Genomic DNA, 20,160 nt, shown 5'->3' with positions numbered 1-20,160 from the left:
TTTCTATCCAGGTGTGTCCACATCCAATGAGGCTCGGGATTTTGCCATGAACTGGCACTTTGTCTGCCAGAGTCACAGGCCCTCTTATCCAAGTACAGTCTGTCTGAGTAAAAGATGCATTGCTGAACAGTCACCAGTCCTTTCAAGTTGCTTCCAATAACACCATAAAGTCTCACTTATTTCTCCGCAGCGATAAATAAAGCAGTTTTACAAAAAGCAAATATATTTTATTATGTATACCATTGTTTGAGAACACTGTATGATGCAAGGACATCTGGCTAACAAAAAAGAAACCCTCAGCAAATAGGAAGGTGCAGTTGTTTTACAATAATTGCCACATAATTTACAGTATTTACGTGCTGTGAGGCAAGCTGGTAAAGGAATGTCAGAGACCTCAATAAAAAATAAAATTGGACATTTTTCTATTTGCAGTTTGTTTCAGAATCCAGGGAGGAATTATGCCTGATTAGCTTCAGAAAGAATTGCTTGATACAATGGAGAAGTGAGGGAGCTGAGCCTGCATTACCCAATACAACTCCTTAAGCAGAAAGAGAATCTTCCATCACCAGGAAGGCCCACCTAGAAGAGTCCTGGCTTCCTGCCAACATCACCCCTCAACAATCGTTTGTCATGCACTTTCTGTAAAAAAGTTCATAGTGGCACAACTTGGAGTGTTGGCAAAGGTCCTACTGGAGGAACAACATATTCCTCTTCTCTCAGTAACCGCAACAAGATGTTCTTCTTGTTTTTTGGCCAGTTATAAATGTGTGTGTTCTGAAGCCAGGTAGGCACATGTTCCTGCAAATGAGAAAATCAATCCAAAACCATAAGCACATAAAATCCCCTGACTGCATATCTCTTTTTTGCAGAAACCTCCCAGCAATGCTATTAGATTCTGCCATACAACAGTCACTGTGTCTCTACTATAGCCACTTCCCCCAACACTGACAAGAAATAAGTCACACTTGCATTTGTATTTATTTTTGAAACTGTGTTGTGCCTATGTAGTTCTCAGCTGCATAACTCATCATGAAAAACATGTGTATTACATGTTTAAGTTAGTGTGTAGTGGTGCTAGCCATCGTTCATGGTTTAATTTACTTTTCACTGATATTAGTACCAAATGCCTAATATGGCCATCACCACAGTATTCAGGCATTATGAACATATATATAGTGTCACATATTTACATGGTACTTAAAAAAGGACTAAAAACTTTTCCTCCAGATGAAAACTGATTATTTAATACAACAGGTTTGCCTATGACTCATGAGAAGTATTACTAAAGTCAATGTACTGACTCTTGATTTTTGTTGGGGTTTTTTCACTCTAGTATTTTGTTTGCCTTCTGATTTTACAATGTTGGGCTGAGAGCAGACTGATCCTCCTACAGCCCTGGGTTATCAGGGAACTATATATTTAAATATACCAAAACTACTACAGACTCTCAATGCTTTGTGTTAGTGCACAGAATATTACTGGCAAACATTCCATTGACATATGGTAAAGGGTAAGTTTCCTGTTACTTAAACAGCAGATCAATAAATATATGCATGTCTATTACTTGTCTATTCTCATTTATGGGATGAATATTAATAAGTAACTAAATTCTCCATTTTGATCCTTTGGCTAGCAATACATGGTGTTCTGAATTGTACATTTTTTGTGCAACTTCATGTAAGGATTTAAATGCATAATATTTTTACCTAAATCACTAAGGCCACCACTCTGTTGGCCTAATACAAGGGCTGAATCCACAGCCAGACCTGAGAGCTGGCAAGTCCCAGATTCCCTGTAGTATTATATGATTAGAGGCTGGAAAAACCCACCCAGTCTTTGGCTTAAGGTACTTGTCACAGTTTCTTCTCCTTTCAGTATTTATTTAGCTTCATAGTGAAAACTATCTGGGCCAGTTGACTCCTATTGCCCATTGGTGGTAAACTTTACTCCATATATGAGTGGTTCTCAAATCTTTTTTTTATAGGGGACTACTTATTAAGTTCTACACCCTACCATGTGTTTTTACACTTCCAAACATTTTACTCTTCATCTTCTCATGACAGTTGCAGCGATACTGTGCTCAATTACATGAAAAATCATTACCAGGACCATATACAGAAAGCAAAATAAAATTAACATGGTTTAATGGGATGAGTGTGTCTGTCTGTTTATATCATTCCACTTTATATCTGTATTGTTAATGTCCTCTCTATAGGTGCCATATTTACATATTTTGATCCTCCCACTACTCTATAATCTATTCAGATCAGTTTATGGTTTGGTTCTTTCCTAAGGTACATTTTTCCCCCTACAATTGTAAGGTTATTAGCAAATGTTATGAAGGCTGATCAGAGAAATGTGAACTAAAGGCTACAGTCACAAAGGCTGTAGCAATGGGATTAACTTAGTTTAACTGAGACAAATATCTCTCAAAAACCTCTATGAATGTCCTAGGCTGAGCTGCAACTGGCAGGACGTGTCACTGCTTGAAGACAAATGTTTCACCACTCTGATAGGGACAGCTCATCAGAACAGCTGGAAATACTCCTTGGGACACTCTTCAAGACCCACTGCCATACACTAGCTGCTCTGATAGTATACAAAGTTCAGCCAAATTTAGTTTGAGTGTGTTAGTCTTGTATCTGGCATTAGGCCCAAACAAACTTGTAGCATCTATCTGATCTGTTCACTTGTGAATCTTGTACCATTCTTAGGGCATGTTTACACTTTAAACTGAAGGTTCAAATTCCAGCTCGTGGAAACATACCTGCACATGTGATCAAGCTAGCATGTTAAAAATAGAGTGTAGCTGCACCAGTGCAAGCAGTGGGAGCCACTAACTACCATGAGTAAACTGCTGGCTTCTTGGAGGGGAACATACCAGAGATGCCTAGTCCTTCTAGCTGCTTGCCTGGCCACACTTTATTTTTAGCATGGCAACTCAGTCTGAACTAGCGTGAATATGTCTCCTTAAGTGGGACAATACACGTTCAGCTCAAAGTGCAGACATACGCTGAATCAAATTTTTGTAATAATCCTACAGTATCTCTTAAAAGTTTTTGAAGTAGTAAAAGCTCAAATTCTTCATTCATATTAGCTCTCAAAACTAACAAAAGTTCATATTAACACTTCTTTATGGCTATGGGTAAAGCATTAAAGGGTATGGATATATGAATAGATAGAAGACTCACAGAAGTACTCTGTCTTTGATCTGCCCAGAATTCCCATTGATAACAACCTGGCCCTAAGGCCTAAGCTTTAAAATTTCTAAAGCAGGTGTAGGAATGCCTTCATTCCTATAGTTTCACTTTTCTTTCCATATGAAGAGAAAAGCCACTTGGAAACGTCAAGATCTAAAAGTAAAATATAGCACTATTCATCCTGAGTTTTCATAAACTTGAGTCATATTTTCATAACTTTGGTGCTTAAAAGTTAGGTGTCTAAAGCTACATTTTGGGACCTAAATAAATGATTTGGTTCCACACATGCTAGGCACACAAATTACACACATCTCCCTGCTAGCTATAATTTTAGGCTTCTCAAAAAAATCAAGCCAATTATGTTGTTGCCTAAATATAGGCTAACACTAAGTAACCAAGTAAATATGAAAGAACTCTGCCATTCACCACTGGAATTCAGAAAGCACATGAGTCTACTATGTAGAGGCCTGGACAGATACAAAATTTGTATCAGCAGATATGGACAGACATGGATATAAATTGCTATCCACAGAGTTACAGGGCTATAGCTACCAGCGGTGGAAGCAACAGTATGTTGGGGCTGCCACTAGCAAGAGCGTGCTCTGCACTGGCAGCTCTTTTGTCATGAATGTACCACTTGCTGCCCCACCCACTGGAGCTCTGTGACCAGGGACAGCCACTAGTGAGCCTGGTGCCTGGGACTGGGGTCGGTACAGCCACACCGGAGGAGCTGTTAGAGCCAGGCACTAACTCTGTGGAGTTGCAGCCTGACAAGCAGCTGCAGTTCTTGGTAGAGTCTTCAGCTCCACGGATTCTGATGTATATTTGTGGGCTTCTAGATTTGTGGACATTGATTTAGTATCTGTGCAGGGCTCTGTTAATGTAACAGCTGTTCAACGGGCCCAGCCAAACTTCAGGATAAAGCATTTTAGACCAAGAAGTTAAGAAGAACACCACATCCCTTTGAAATTTCAAATATAATTATAGCCTGAACCCCTGTAATCTGGACTTCCACAGTCCAACAATACTCCTAGTCCATCACTGTCAGTGACTCTGGGGGAGCATTCCTGAGCCAAATTAGCAGGCCAGGAGTACTGCTGGGCTTGGGGGCCTGTAAAGCAGAGCCCCCAGCTGCCAAGGAGAGAACAGAGACCCTGGCTGCTGGGGGAGAGCAGAATTGTGGGCGACAGCAGAACTCCCATAGGGAAAGTGGAGCTGCCAGCACCAGGGAAAAAGCGGAGCCCCTGGCCATGGAGAGATGTGGAGGAAACAGAGCTGCGGGCAGCTGCAGAGGGAGTGGAGACCTGAGGGAGAGAGTGGAGCCCCTGACCATCATGGGAAAATGGAACCCCTGGCAGCAGGGGGAAAGCGAAGTCCCCATGAGCATTGACCTGCCTCGTCCAGCAAATTACCTGGGTCTGGACTGGTCATGTGTTGAGGGTTCAACCTGTCCCTATTTAGAACTTGGAAAGGATAATGTGAGTGGGGCAGAAATCACACACGTGGGAAGAACTTTGATTTTACATTTTATCTCCAGTTTTCAAATGAATCTTCAAAAACCAACAGGGAGGACCTGCGGGTCTTAGAAAACTTTTTAGAGCCTCTGATGAGCCCACCGCAGCTCATATGGTGACCTACTACACTAGAATGGGCAAACTGTGGATTGTGGGCTACATGCAGCTGATCAGACCTTTTAATGTGTACCTTGACAAAGCCCTGGCTGGAATGATTTAGCTGGTCCTGCTATGAACAGGGGATTGGACTAAATGACCTCCTTAGGTGTCTTCCAACCCTGATCTTCTGTGATTTTATAGATTACATTTAACAACACCAAGGCTATGTCTACACTTTCCCCCTTCTTCAAAGGGGGCATGGTAATCAGGGTGATGGGAGATTACTAACGAAGTGCTGCAGTGAATACACAGCACTTCATTAAGCAAATTCTCCTCCGTGGCACCTTTGAAGTGTCAAACTTCGAAGTGACGCTATGCGGTGTAGCCGTCGGCACTTTGAAGTACATGCACTACTTTGAAGTGCCTTTACTCCTCAAAATTTTGGGGACTAAAGGCACTTCAAAGTGCCCGCGACTCCATGCATGCTGGCACTTTGAAGTTTGACACTTCTAAATTGCTGCAGGGGAGAATTTGCCTAATGAAGTGTTGCATAGTCATTGCAGAATTTCATTAGTAATCTCCCATCACCCTGATTACCATGCCCCCTTTGAAGAAGGGGGCAAGTGTTGACATAGCCCTAATATATCATGTAAACATACTGATTTTTACTTTGGCCTATGTTTTATTTGTATATAAAAATGTGAACAATTTAAGTGAAATATTGCTCAGGAAGTTATTAACAAGGTGTTATTAAGTGCCCAGACAATTAATCTTTTTATTCCATTTTGCACATTGACCAAAATAATATCTGATAAGAAAATAAGAATAATATAAAAATTTGTTTTTACCTTCTTAGCATTTGGGAAGAGCACAGGAATAAATCTAAAGTTCATGCTTCCTTGCTGGATAAACTCAATCTGCATCTAAAACAGAACAAATTTGACATTTAACTGTAAAGATTAATGTTATAAGTTATTTTTTCTGTACACGTGTCCAGATTCCTACACATACGGAACATTCACTGCTTATTCAAACTAGTCTTCTGTTAAGATATGTGACTTCTGGCTAATCAACCTTCACTTCTAATTACACTAAGCATAATTTTTATGACATATTTATATGTCCTGTCTCTATTCAGAAAAGAGAGACACAGGGAACAATTTTACAATACTTTGTTGGCTATTTGTCAGTTATCCAGAATCAAATAATTCTATTTTTTGGTGGCACCTAGTAATCCTGTTAAATCAAGAAATGCTTAAGTCTGACTTGATAAGAAATGCAATTCAGTTTACAGAGTGGCGTAAACATTAATTTCAATATCTTCACAATTTGGTTCAATTTTGTGTCTTAGCTAAGATGCTAACTAAACCTCCGTAGTATGTAGACTCAAGTTTCACCTGACCTAGGTTCTGATGGAAGTGGTGTGAACTGAATGTGTTGCCACGATATTGGGCTTAGCTCTCAAATAGGGGACAGGTTACCTTTGCATTAGCTCATGCTGGCTGATCAATGTAGAGCTCTAGACAGAACTATTTTGAGAAATTTAAATAGCAGGTTAATTGTGGCAATGTGAGGCATATACGGTTACAACGTGAGATAATCAGGGAGCTGACAAGGGAGGAAGAAATATCTAGATTCATGAAAGAACATGAAGGTGAATCTCCTCCCCTGCCAGCTCTGTGCTTAGTTCCATAATTCCATGTCTCAGTCAGGTTTATCACTGCCTGACAGAGCCCTCAGCCAGCAGAGTGAATTACAAGGAGGAAGATGAGGCAGCATATATGAGCTCATTCTGAGGAGCATAGGAGAGCATATGAGGGATTTAAGATGACGAATCAGCATATCAAAAAATCCAGTTTCATAAAACCACAGAGTCTATAGAAGAATAAGGTACACATTATTAATCCTGAACTCAAACTGGGTTTCCTAGCCAACAGTATGGTGTACAGGATGCTGATTAAAAGGGCAGCATTAATGTGAGCACCACAGAGAAAACAAAGAAAATGCATCTGAAGAAAGAATTGCCTTTAAGAGAAGAGATGATGCAGATTCCTTTTAAAATGGCAAACGTGTGTCCTCCTTACCATCCTGTGGATGTATTTAGTATGTAAGCCGTGCTCATCCCTGTCCAGCTGGGATTCAGCCCCTTCAACATCCCGTTTGTATTTTGGACTGATTGCTATGATTATCATCACTGTCTTCTGTTAGGGAGAAAAGCACTCTCATGAAATTACGAAACGCACTGTGTTTGATAGAGGCTGCTTGGAAACCTGCCAGCTAGTATTTTAAGTGCTCTTGATGTTCTCAGCAAACATCAGAGCATCTCATTCATTCTGGCAAGTGAACCACTGTGAGACTCCTCTGCACTCTTGCCTCTCTCTTTCTTGTAATTGCTACTTATACATATAAAATACCTGAAGGTCAAGGGATAAGATCAAGAGATATTAGTGTTGACCAATTTGCAGTAGAAATCACCTTACTAAAAAGTAATGTATGGGTAATATAGCTGTGACCATATTTTCAAAAGTTACATGTTACTACAGTTGTCAGTGGACTCCACACCTGGGGCCTTCTGCACCAAAAGCACTTAAGTTTCTCCAACTGTGAGAACATAGAATACGATCTAGTTTTTGGAGCCAGATACTACAAAGGAGTCATAGTAACTTGTACTGGACCAACATATTACATAACTGCTTTTACACATGCCTGGTTTGCATGCAAACACTGCCACATGTGTGCACACATGGCAGGGATTGGCAGGTACCTACACATATGTACACCCCATTGCTTGCATTGACTTTTGAAAATGTGGGCCGATCTTCAAGGATTTCAAAGTTCTCTGCAAACATTAACGAATTAAACCTCACAAGACCGCTGTTAGGCAGGGAAGCATTCCTAACTCCATTTTATGGATGGGGAAGTTGAGGCACAGATAGGCTAATTGTCTTGACCAAGGCCATATAGGGAAGCAGATGCACAGACAGTGAACAGATAACCTGTGAAAGAATGAATCCAAGGAATCCAGCGCCTGACGCTGTGTACCACATGACAGAAATTAATTTAGTGCTTTCTATTCTGTGAAGGTTGGTTAGTGGGAGTTAGTCTCTGTTTTTGCTTAATACAATGATTTGGCTTGCTTGCAATAAGAACTGAGTACCTAGAATGTCCATGGACTTTAGAAAAAGCTGTACATGCTGAGGACTCTCAAGATCAGCCCCATAAGTTGCAGCATTGTAGTCTTTGCTTTCAAGTTAGCTGCACTTGTCAGAAAAATACAAAGCTGTCAGACTGAGTCTTCACTTTGCCTCCCAGGAGAATACTAATTTCCAGCTTACATTTATATAGCACATTTATCAACAAAGGCCTCAATTTCACCAAGTGCTTTACAAATTGTAATACACAAGCTATCTACGGGGAACAGGAGCACTACATTCACTGCTGAAATGTAGCTGCCATCAGGATGAAACTCAATAATTGCTGTAACCATGCTTACAAACATTACACAGTAATATAAGAAATGACGTGAAGTCCAGCTGAAACGTCAGACAAAATTTAACTTGCTAGAATAGGAGCTTGGCTGAGACGCCACAGTAAACAGCCCAGCTTTAGAGAAAGAGCTTTGGGATGTTTAGCAAGCACAAGGGATTAAGATCTTGATTTTTTAGTTTCACTTGCAGATTTTCCTGGCAGTGCTCAGGTGCAAAACTCAATTTAGTTTTTCTTTGGAAAGTAAAGTGAAATGTACATGCTTTATTTAAATGATTGTATTTTTCAAAAATATAGTGTTATTTTTATGTCAGATTTCTTAAAAAAAAGGATTGTTCAAATTTGTCTGTTTAATTTTTTAGTAAATTTTTAAATGCAAATTCCACCAAATATATATTTTTCTTCATCCCTATAAACTCCTATCATTCACTATGTTTTAACAAACAAGGGCTATAGTCCTGTTTTCCCCAATAACTTTTTCTTCTAGTTTTCAAACCTCATGCATTGATTTAGTTGTGCCAAAACAGGGCATTATTCCAAATTTCTCCATTGTAGCTTTCTTCTGTAAGGTTTATTGAGAAGCACTCCTATTCCAGGTTCATCTGATTTTTCTAGCTCATTTTGGTTCAGTCTCTTTCAGCATCGGCTCAGCTATGTCAGTTTTGAGGACTGTGCTTGATTTGGTGATTTTGTCTCTATTCTGTTTGGTTTTATGAGAAACAATCCCATTCCTGGCACAGCCAAATCCTGACATTGCTTTAAGGTATGATAAGAGGAAGCTGTATATCAAATTTGGTGGTCCTAACACCTACCAGACAGACAAACGCTCTGAAATCTATGGCAGATTATATGCCTCTTTTGCTTGTTTTAGTCTAGAACAGGCTAAGTCTAAAATAATTTTTTTTCTTTTAAAACATGATTCCTAAATTAAACCATTGATTTATATCTGGTCTGTCAATGGAAAACAAATCACAGTTGGATTGGCTCAGGGAGATTAATGTTCCCTAAGGCTAAAATAGATTAAAAACAAAGCAGGACAAAAAAAAAATCATGCAAATATCCATTTAGCTACTTGTGTTGTGGACCTATTGCACAAAAGTGCTGCACCATATTTCACATTCTTTTGTAGAAGCAATTTTGTACCAAAAACCTCCCAGTTTGAGGACAACAAGAGCCCAGGCAGGAAGTGCATGGTCAAATGTCTAGACGAGGAAAATTGGAAAGGATTTTGGGAAAAGAGATTGGACCACTGAGAGCAGGCAAGTAGATAGACCAAATCAATCAGTCTTGTGGGGAGGAAAAATGTCGCACTAGGCCTGAGCAGACAGACAAGTAGAAAATTTGTGATGTGGAGAGAGGCAGAGATGGATGAAAACCTTAGTGGAGAGTGCTGGGGGCAAAGAGAACTGAGAAACAAATGTATCCATGTTCACTCTGCTGTTTAATGAAGACAAACTTATTTTTGTTTCTGTATATTTAGCATAGGTGTGTGCACCTCACATTTTGGCTCTCGTCCCTCACTATCAGTATCAACTTTATGAATTTTTCTTGTGCCATCTCCATGGGAAAATACCCAGAGAATATTAGATTGTCCTTACGTACATCACCTAGGTAGCGTTCCATCCACTTAATGATGTCAATGCCTCGTACTGTGTCCTCAAATACATCAATCTGTCAGAGAAGGAGAATTTGAGATTATTACTTCTCCACAGTCTGTTTCCTGCAACAATTGTAAAAAGTTGAACAAACAAATTTTAAGTCAAATAGGGTCCTGAAAGAGCCAGAGTCTTATGTGTTCACTCTTCCTAGATGAAGGACAGATTAGCATTTACATATCAAAATCATTCCCTTTTTTCATAGATATTTACTAAATGTTTTCAGAAAATCTCCATCAAAGATAGAGTTGAAACCAGAGTGAAACTCCACACAAGTCGTAGTGTTGAAAGTTTAAATCACGGGTTTGAGAACATTCCTCAAATGCTTCATCTGTTTCTCCACTCCTGTGGCTTTTGAATCTTCCATTTACTGCTCTTCTCCCCAGCCCTTCCAAACCAGACACATACAACATTCTTCCATCCAAAACCCAGCCCAGCCCAGCCCAACCCAACCCAAACCTTGCCATTATTTCCCTATATCAGCATCACTACAAAAGGATTCATGAATTTATGTCCAAAACTATTTATTAGGAAAGATTTACAGCCTTCTTCCTGCAAAATATCTGATCCTGGCTCCACATTGCTATGCAACTATTGCTAGTAGAAGCTGTAATCCAAGCTGCAAAGAGTAATGAGTAGGAGGAGGTTTAACTGTAAAGTATACAGCCTCAATCCGCTCTCTGCAAGGTTCATGAACTCCTTAAATTGATAGTTTATGATGCTGGCTACTGAAGTACATTTTAACATTGCCAAGGTTTTGGTAGATGAGCCATGTGGCTGTCTCCCAAGACTCTGTTTATATCTCCTTTAAAAATAATAAGACAGAAAAAAACATATTTGGGTACCTGCTTTGGTACCATTTTCCTACATTCGTTACTCTGGCTCCAGAAATGATATCAACAGTTTTCATAAGAGATGGTCATATTAAGAATCAAACTATCAACATTTTGAGGAGTAAGGGGACTTCGAAGTTGCCCCGGCACTTTGAAGTACTGGCGGGTGAGCCGCGGCTAGACGTGAGCTGGTACTTCGAAGTTTAAAACTTTGAAGTTGCTGTGGGGGGAATTTGCTTAATGAAGTGCTGCATATGCATACAGCACCTCATTAATAAACTCCCAACACCGTACTTACCATCCTCCCTTTGAAGGAGGGAGGTAGTGTAGACACAGCCTTAGTGATGCATAAGTGATGTATAGACAGACGTACACCTCTCTGTTTAAAAAAGTGATCTCTTTTCTCCTTTATCTGACAACCACGCCTGCCAGGAGGAATACTCACTGAAGTTTGAAATCCATTTACAAGCAGGAAGTTCACAAATTTCATGACCTCCAGAGCTGCGTCCACAGAATAGGTTATAAAGACTTTACCTAAGAGACACATTCATATAAATAAATGATGAGTCAAAACAGATGATTCAAAGCGAAGGAGACAGTTTCATAACTTCATTGGCTCAGTGTGCCTGGTACATTTGACCCCTGGGACCAGTTTTAAAAAAAAGTCAGAGAATTATAGATTTTGAGGCCAGACAGGACCATTATGATACTGTGATCTGACCTCTGCCATAACACTCCCTATAAGATTTCACCCATACTTCTTGCATCAAGGCAACACTACTGATTGAGCTTGAGCATATTCAAGGGTGGTACTGACAGTTTAATTCAATCCTCAGACACAATGCCATAATGGCTGTTAAGTGGGATTATGAAGGTAGGTATAAAGATATAAAGTAGTGGAAAATATAAAGCTCCTCCTGAGCTGTGGAAAGATCTGACAATATATAACACTCAGGCCATGTCTACACTAGCCCAAAACTTCGAAATGGCCGTGCAAATGGCCATTTAGAAGTTTACTAATGAAGCACTGAAATACATATTCAGCGCCTCATTAGCATGCAGGCAGCCACAGCACTTCGAAATTGATGCGGCTCGTCCTGATGGGGCTCCTTTTCTAAAGGACCCCGCCTACTTCGAACTCCCCTTATTCCTATGAGCAGATGGGAGTAAGGGGACTTCGAAGTAGGCAGGGTCCTTTTGAAAAGGAGCCCCGTCAGGATGAGCCGCGCGGCGGTGAGCCGCGTCAATTTCGAAGTGCCGTGGCCGCCCGCATGCTAACGAGGCGCTGAATATATATTTCAGTGCTTCATTAGTAAACTTCGAAATGGCCGTTTGCGTGGCCATTTCGAAGTTTTGGGCGAGTGTAGACACGGTCTCAATGAATACAATGTTTAAAGGGACAAAAAACATTTAAAATCCTAACTCTCCCTTGAGAGAGACACCAGAAGACCATTACAGCACTGTTTATATAGGGCTGTATTGTGCTTTTTATTCATAGCCCTGCGGTCAGGGTTGGTGTGGCCTATGTCACTTCAACAGGCACAACACAGCTGCTGTGCTACTCCTTCAGACAGTGTCATGTGCACTCCCCTTTGTGGACTGCATTAAGTCATTCAGAGTGGGGACTGAGACCAAGGCCTGAACTCCTTTCTATCTGCTTGGGAGAGATAGCACCACTAGCAAACTGTACGGAGACATAATCTATACAACCAGTGTGCCGACCTCTCTCCCTTAAATATCCGCATAGGAGCTTAGCCAGAATCAGGTCTGAAGCACTGTGAGATAAATAGGATCCTGAGAGAGGATTCCAGGATTTGCATGGCTCATGTGCAGGGAACAGATTCTCCAGAAAGTCTATGAATTGTGTATACTGTAGGGGTGGGGGATCTTTTTATGGGTTGGAGGTCACTGACTCACAGAAAAATCAGTCAGGGGTCAGACAAGTGAGAAACACAATCTTCGCCCTCCCACCCCCAACTGACATGCTTCCCAGATGAAAAACAACACAAAACAAAGAAGATATTCCCCTCATACGACAGCACTAGAACCTAAAGGGCCATGGCTAGTAGATTTTGTGGGCCCCCATAGGCTCTAGGGTGGGGCCAAAAAATAAGGGGTTCAGTGTGGGAGGAGGCTGCCAGGAAGTAGGCTTCAGGTATAGGGTCTAGACTGAAGGGAGGATGTAGGAACACAGGCTGGGAGTTGGGGGCAGGAGTCTGGAAGAGAGGGAGGCTGCAGGAGCAGGCTGGGAATGGTGGGTGCTGAGAGGGTGCAGGAATGGATTGGGAGTTGGGGGGAACTGGGTTGTGGGGAGGGTGCAGGAGCAGCCTGGGCAATCTGGGTGGGATGGGGGTGCAGAAGTGGCTGGGGGTCTGGGAGATGAGGGAGCAGTTGCCTGACATATCTCCCCCGCTGCTCCCAGGCATTGCCCCCACACTGCTCTGATTGACCGCAATTCTCACAAGTCAGAGATGCGGAGAGAAAGCCTCTCCAGGCAATGCTGCTCTGTCATTCCCTCAGCTAGAGGAGAGGGAGGGAAAGCAGCGGCAGTGCATGGAGCCCAGCACCTGGAGCCACTTCCTGCCTCTGCCAGGCAGAGGCCATGGGCTGGATCTGGGCCCGGCTTGCCTGAGTAGAGCTCATGAAGCTCAGGGCTCCGCACTCCCAACCCTGCAGCAGACTGAATGCTGAGGAGGAGAGCGCCAAGCCTTGACAGCTGGAACTGGACTGGTAGCTGGGGGTTCCCTACCCAGTATCTACTACATTGAACTGTCAGGGATTAGAAAACCAAGTAAGAGTATTTTCATCTCTACGATTCTTTTAGGGTGTGTTTGGTGATTTCAGTTCCAGCCCCCACCACACAAAGGGGAAAGCTAAAAAAATAAAATATTTTTAAAAAGCCCTATAAGTGAGGCAAATTCATGAAATCTCATTTCCTCCCATGAAATCTGGCCTTTTGTGTGCTTCTACCCTATGCTCTGCAGCTTTCATGGGGGAGACCAGCATCTCTCCAACTGGGGAGCCTTACCCAAAAGGGAGCTGCTGGGGGGCACAAGGTTATTTTAGGGTGCCACAGTATTGCCACCCTTACTTCTGCATTGCCTTCAGAGCTGGAGAGCCAAAGAGGAGCAGCAGTTCCCCGGTCACCCTATTCTGAAGGCAGTGCCCCACCAGAAGCAGCACAGAAGTAAGGAGGCAATATCATAACTTGGCACTCTGACTTCTGCACTGCTGCCTTCAGAGTTGGGTGTCCAGAAACTGGAGGCTGCTGACTGAGGGCCCAGATCTGCAGACAACAGAGCGGAAGTAAGGCTGGCAATATTATACCATACCATCCTTCTGCAATACTGCTGGCTGTGGCTCTGCATTCAGAGCAGGATTCAAAGCCAACAGCTGGCTCTCTGCAGCTGCCCAGCTCTGAAAGCAGCATTGTCACCTGCGGAATCACAGAAGTAAGGGTAGTACAAGTGTTGCAAACCACTCTACAATAACCTTGTGACCTCCCCACACGACTCCTTTTTGGGCCAGGACCCCACAATTATAGTTTCCAGTACAGTACTTTTCCTTCAGTTCTGTACTGGAAATGTTATATCTCCAGATCTGAAGTGGGTCTGCCCCACAAAAGCTCATCACCTAAGAAATTATTTTGTTAGTCTTCAATGTGCTACAGGACTGCTTGTTTGTTTTGTGATCAAGTCAGTCAGTCTTAGACCTCAGCCTCCCATCTGTGAAATGTGGATAATAGCACTGTATATATCTACTAAGTCGCATCATTGTTATAAGGATTTGCTTTGCAGAAAAAGGTGAAGGTTCTGAAGGAGGAGGCAATTCACATCTTTACCTTACCTGATCCAGCCATCACTATGGAAAGTCCCTGGGCCTTGATTTCTGTTATTTCATTGTTAAGAACTGCAGTGCCTCCTGCCTCACAGGGACGTCTACTTGAGCAAGAAATTAGTGGGCCCATGAAAATAATTCAAAAAGTGTTTGTTTTCTAAAAACCATAATGGCAAGTAATTAATGACCATTATGTTTATTTCCAGGTCCAAGGGAACAATTTGTTACACCAAACACAAAGCATTCAGGGCCTGATGATGATGTTTAGTGCAAAAGGTCCAGTTCATGTTAAATGTTTTCTTTCTTTGTTGTTTTTGTGTGCTTACATTGTTTACATTTTTTATGCCAAGAATGTAAAGCTGACAGGTTGATGATCACAGACAGCTTTTGAAATAACAAAACCTGACAGAAGAAAATTGCTAACAACTTACGCAACTCTTCTGGCAAATTGCTTGTTCTCAGAGTTCCCCTGGCTGCAGGGTTACTAATAGGCCTTGGCACAGCAGCTGGAGGCAAACAATTGTTATCTTGAGCTCCAAAGTCAGAAGTACCCTGATTAGAGTCATCCTGGGCACAGGCTGTGTGTGGCAGCCCTCCATTTGGTGGCTGGTTGTATAACTGGTTTCTGAAAGGAAAAATAAATGGTGATTTCTTATATATACACATGTTGCAAACATAAAATTTGTGTTTTTTAAAGGACAAAAAAATATTCACTTTAACAGCAAACAGACTTCGGCTTGTCAAGTATTTACCAAATAAGAACAGAACACTGAAAATCTGAACTTAAGAGAGATTTTTGAAAAGTCACCATTAGCTCAGCTTTCCTCAAATCTATTTGGGTGTCCTTTGATTTGCATTTCAATTGGTACTTCTTGGCTGGAAGTCTACTGCACTGATGTAGTGTATTGCAAAGGAAGCACTGACCACAGCAGATGAATGCAAGAGAAAGGCTGGAGCCTTTCTTACTTGGAAGCAGCGAACTTGTAAATAAACGAAGCAAAAAGTAATTTTGGATGAGGAGGAGTAAACTTTCCAAATGGTGCTGGTCTGTGCATACAGTTCTATGCATGTTAATATCTGACCATAAAAGTGGCATCTATGTATTATATAGCCTCTGTCTAGAACAGGGGGTCAGCAACCCCCGGCATGGGTGCCAAGAGAGGCACATAAGTTGATTTTCATCAGCACGCAAGGCAGGAGCTCAGCCACCCCTAGCCTCCTCCCCCATGCAGTCAGCAGCTTGCTTAAAGCCATGCTGCCTGTGGATTATCAAAAGACCAGCTAATGCTGCCAACAAGCACCTAAATGTTAAAGCTCTGCGTCTTAATTTCTTTATTAATGAAACTGTCATAAGGAGGACTATTAGTGACTTTAAAAAGTATCACTGGCACTCGGACATTACATAGATGTCAAAAGTCACATTTCGGCACTCTGCCTTGGAAAGGCTGCTGACCCCTGGTCTAGAAGATATGTGAAAACTTCCAGACCTCATGGATTCAGATGGAATTTGACCAGAGATTCTGGCCTCAGGAGGAGAATCAAAGTACAAAATGAGGAACGATGGCAGCATTTCCAAACTGAAATATTTTGGTTTTGGATGAAAAAAATGAAAAACATGTTTTTGTGTAACAGCAATGAAGGGTCCTGTGGCACCTTATAGACTAACAGAAAAGTTTCAAGCATGAGCTTTCGTGAGCACAGACTCACTTCATCAGATGCTGGTCTTGGAAATCTGCAGGGCCAGGTATAAATAAGCCAGAGCAAGGCTGGGGATAACAAAGTTAGCTCAGTCAGCAAGGGTGGGGATAACAAGGTTTTTGTGTGTGATCGGTTATAGTGGATACGGTTGCAGTTTGCCGTGTCAGAGAGCTGGGGTCTGCAATGACCTTGTATAATGTTTCTACCTAGTTATTTAAATCAAAAAGAGGAATCCGAAGATACTTTTCAGTAGCTCTTCCCCAGCTGTGTTCATAGCTGGGTTTTATGGCCCACTCTCTCTCTCATGCTCTCACTTTTCCCTCTTGTCCCTGGATGACAACGTTCTGGCTCCAACTTATTTTTTATTATCAAATTAAAATTTGGTGCGTTTGTTTTGGTACCTGTTTTCTGTTAGGGGTAAAAAGTTATCAGATACTCTGTAGACTATCACTATCAATGTGTAACTTGGATTTTAGGAACCAGTGCAAAGGAGCAGCAGTGTGGCCAAAAGATGTTTTGGATTAATTGCAAAAAAGGAACAAAAGGAAATGAGAACTATTCTAGGAAAAACAAAACAAAAACAAAACAAAACTAAACTAAACAACTGCTATTTTGCACAGCTGTTTATAAACTTTCCAGAACTTCTTATTAACTAACCAGTGCCAACATTTATCACCCATTTTTGAAATTTGACTGAAACTCTCTCAAAGACACCAGACAATCACCATTCTTTCCACTGACAACTTGAAACTCTTGAATGCAAACTTAATTTGCTGGGCATCTCACTTTGCTCATTATTGCTCTGGACTTCATTATAGACTCTGGACTTCTGTTGCTAGCTTAGTTTCTTGCCATAGCCAAGTCACATGGCTAAGTATTTTCAAAAATGAATACCTAAAGTTAACCCACCATACTTCAGCACTTACCTAGAGGTGGCCTGATTTTTGAAGGTGCTGAGTGCCTGTAGCTCACACTGAAGTTAACTTTGGGCAATCAAGTTTGGAAAAAAACACATCTTGTGTTCCCTAGTTCTTAAGTGAGGATAATACATAAAATATACATTAGGTAGCACAAGAGAGTCGTGGTCCATGAGTAAGGCCCAAGGAGCTATAGCAGTAGTAGTGGTAATAATAATAATAACAACATTAATGATAAATAACACTGGCTACGTGAAGCCCAATGAATGAATGTTTGCAAAGTTCTAGGAGATCCTCAAATGAAAAGTGGTAGGCATGCTGTGTTTGATTATACCATGAGAAATCCCTGAAAATGCTGGAAGTGTTAATTTCGATAGCTATGAGAATGAAACAAAATTGTCTCTTTTACTCTGAGCTAGAGAAGAGATAAGGATGAACTTATTTGTTGCCAGTCACTGAGGAATTCAAGGTGGCTCTGGGTGGCATATTATAAATGTGGAGGCTAAAAAATGTAACTCATCAACCTTTGTTCATTAATGGGGTGGGGAGAGGAAGAGCTCTGAAGTTTCAGCTGATATTTCCAAATCCTCTTCCTTTTAACCTTCAAATATTTACACTTGTGAACATGCAGACTACAGAGGGGAGCAGACACTAGAACAATATTTCAAATAACTGGCTTCGAAGTTCTCACACCACATTGAGAGCCTGCTGCTATGTACAACACCCTGTTGTATAGGAGATAGCAAATAAATTTAACAAATCCACAAACAAACCTCATACACCCCTACAAGAAACATTAAACAGGACAGGCTTTTACAAATACTGGTTCCAAACCCTGACAAAACTGCTCTAGAATTTCCAAAATGTGTGTCGCAATTTTCAAGGCACACTTACGGAAATTGTGGGAGTACTGCAGGGGAGCATTCTCCTTGTAGAACTCTTTCTCCATTGCATTTAGGAGCATGAGGACTTGAATATTTATGGATGATTTGCTGGGCAGGACAGATGACTCTCATGCAAGGTCCAGGAACAGGAGGCAGTTGGTGGAAGGGATGTGCAAAATGTTGGTAGGGCATCCTACCATCTAAGAAATTAATAAAATAAACACAAAGAGCTCATCAATCCACTTTCAGTTGGAATAACTGGAAGTTTTCACATCAAACACAACCTGCTTCATTTCTAGGAAAGCTTTGGCAGCATGTACGTAACATAACACAATCAGTAGCAGGTTTAAGAAAAGTTTTACAGAACAAAGTAACATGCTTGAAAAACAATGTGGTTCAGCTCTCCAAGGTGGATTGTAATGTTGGGAAGACTGACAGTTAAATAGTAGGAGCTGGTCCTCACCCAGCAGTGACACTGGCAGTCACATGCCCTCACCCACTTCATCTCCAGAGGTTCACATGTTTGGTACATGCATGGTGTAGTTCAGGCATAAGCATGGATAGAAAGCAATTTGTGTGATGGACCGGCGAAACTGAATCCACTGCTTTAGTCTCTCTTTGTAGACTCCCTAAAACAGCACTGCCCAGTTCCCAGTCAGGAGGTAATTGTCAGGACTGGAAACTTTTTTTTTTTTCACAGAACTAAAGCTTAAACTATGTAGAAGCAGATGGCACAATAGAGAAGTGCTAAATATGTTGCCCACCTTTGCTATTTTATCATGAATCTTGTGATATTTGGTGCTTTTTAAAAAACCCTAATATCCTGGAGACATATTCTAACACTCCAATCTCAATTTTCTAGCCATTGTGCTCACAGAGAAAAACTTACAAACGTGACCCAAAAGGCTCAATCACCAGAGACAAATAAAAAGAACCCAACATTTATTATTTTAAAATCTCATGAGTTTTAATCCAACTCGTGATTTTTTGAGTTTTTGGGACAGACTATACTATGCTAGTAGATCATATTGGCTCAAGCTAACTCAGCTAGGCCCTTGTTTGAATCCTCCTATTTGGAGTTGTATGGGAGATATGTTTATAAGTATAGGATTAACACCCACAGGTAACTGTATGTGTTTATCAATAACAAAAATCAAAGCACATGGTTATAAACAATTGCCGTTTACACTATTGCCAATTCCAGATGTTAAAAAAGCAAAGGCCCCCAAACTCATGAGATTAAAACCTGACATTTTAGACATATTGGCTACGTCTACACGTGCACCCAACTTCGAAATAGCTTATTTCGATGTTGCGACATCGAAATAGGCTATTTCGATGAATAACGTCTACACGTCCTCCAGGGCTGGCAACGTCGATGTTCAACTTCGACGTTGCTCAGCCCAACATCGAAATAGGCACAGCGAGGGAACGTCTACACGCCAAAGTAGCACACATCGAAATAAGGGAGCCAGGCACAGCTGCAGACAGGGTCACGGGGCGGACTCAACAGCAAGTCGCTCCCTTAAAGGGCCCCTCCCAGACACACTTTCATTAAACAGTGCAAGATACACAGAGCCAACAACTAGTTGCAGACCCTGTATATGCAGCACGGACCCCCAGCTGCAGCAGCAGCAGCCAGAAGCCCTGGGCTAAGGGCTGCTGCCCACGGTGACCACAGAGCCCCGCAAGGGCTGGAGAGAGAGTATCTCTCAACCCCCCAGCTGATGGCCGCCATGGAGGACCCCGCTATTTCGATGTTGCGGGACGCGGATCGTCTACACGTCCCTACTTCGATGTTGAACGTCGAAGTAGGGCGCTATTCCCATCCGCTCATGGGGTTAGCGACTTCGACGTCTCGCCGCCTAACGTCGATTTCAACTTCGAAATAGCGCCCAACACGTGTAGACGTGACGGGCGCTATTTCGAAGTTACTGCCGCTACTTCGAAGTAGCGTGCACGTGTAGACGCAGCCATTGTGATCTTTTCGTTTGTCTTCTGGGATTTGAGCTTGTAAAGTACAAGGCAATTATTTTT

At 41.8% G+C, this 20,160-nt stretch overlaps 1 protein-coding gene across 3 annotated transcripts in view; it reads right to left on the bottom strand.

Moving 5' to 3' along the window:
• Window positions 1-634: 634 nt before the first annotated feature.
• Window positions 635-20,160, bottom strand: part of TRAF3IP2 (TRAF3 interacting protein 2) — a 34,670-nt gene continuing 15,144 nt past the window's right edge. For 2 of the 3 annotated variants that reach the window (XM_074990722.1, XM_074990724.1), the window contains 7 exons: window positions 18,134-18,323; window positions 15,056-15,249; window positions 11,233-11,321; window positions 9,902-9,970; window positions 6,898-7,014; window positions 5,662-5,736; window positions 635-798 (listed from right to left, as the gene is read on the bottom strand). In XM_074990722.1, coding sequence (XP_074846823.1) covers window positions 652-798; window positions 5,662-5,736; window positions 6,898-7,014; window positions 9,902-9,970; window positions 11,233-11,321; window positions 15,056-15,249; window positions 18,134-18,323 — 881 coding nt within the window. In that variant the 3' untranslated portion in view covers window positions 635-651. The remainder of the gene's footprint in view (window positions 799-5,661; window positions 5,737-6,897; window positions 7,015-9,901; window positions 9,971-11,232; window positions 11,322-15,055; window positions 15,250-18,133; window positions 18,324-20,160) is intronic. The other variant, XM_074990723.1, reaches the window with a different exon arrangement.

This window comes from Carettochelys insculpta, chromosome 3 (assembly GCF_033958435.1).
Source record: "Carettochelys insculpta isolate YL-2023 chromosome 3, ASM3395843v1, whole genome shotgun sequence".
Lineage (NCBI taxonomy): Eukaryota > Metazoa > Chordata > Testudines > Carettochelyidae > Carettochelys > Carettochelys insculpta.
Note: the sequence above shows the minus strand (reverse complement) of the source record. Positions and strands in the feature narration are given on the sequence as shown.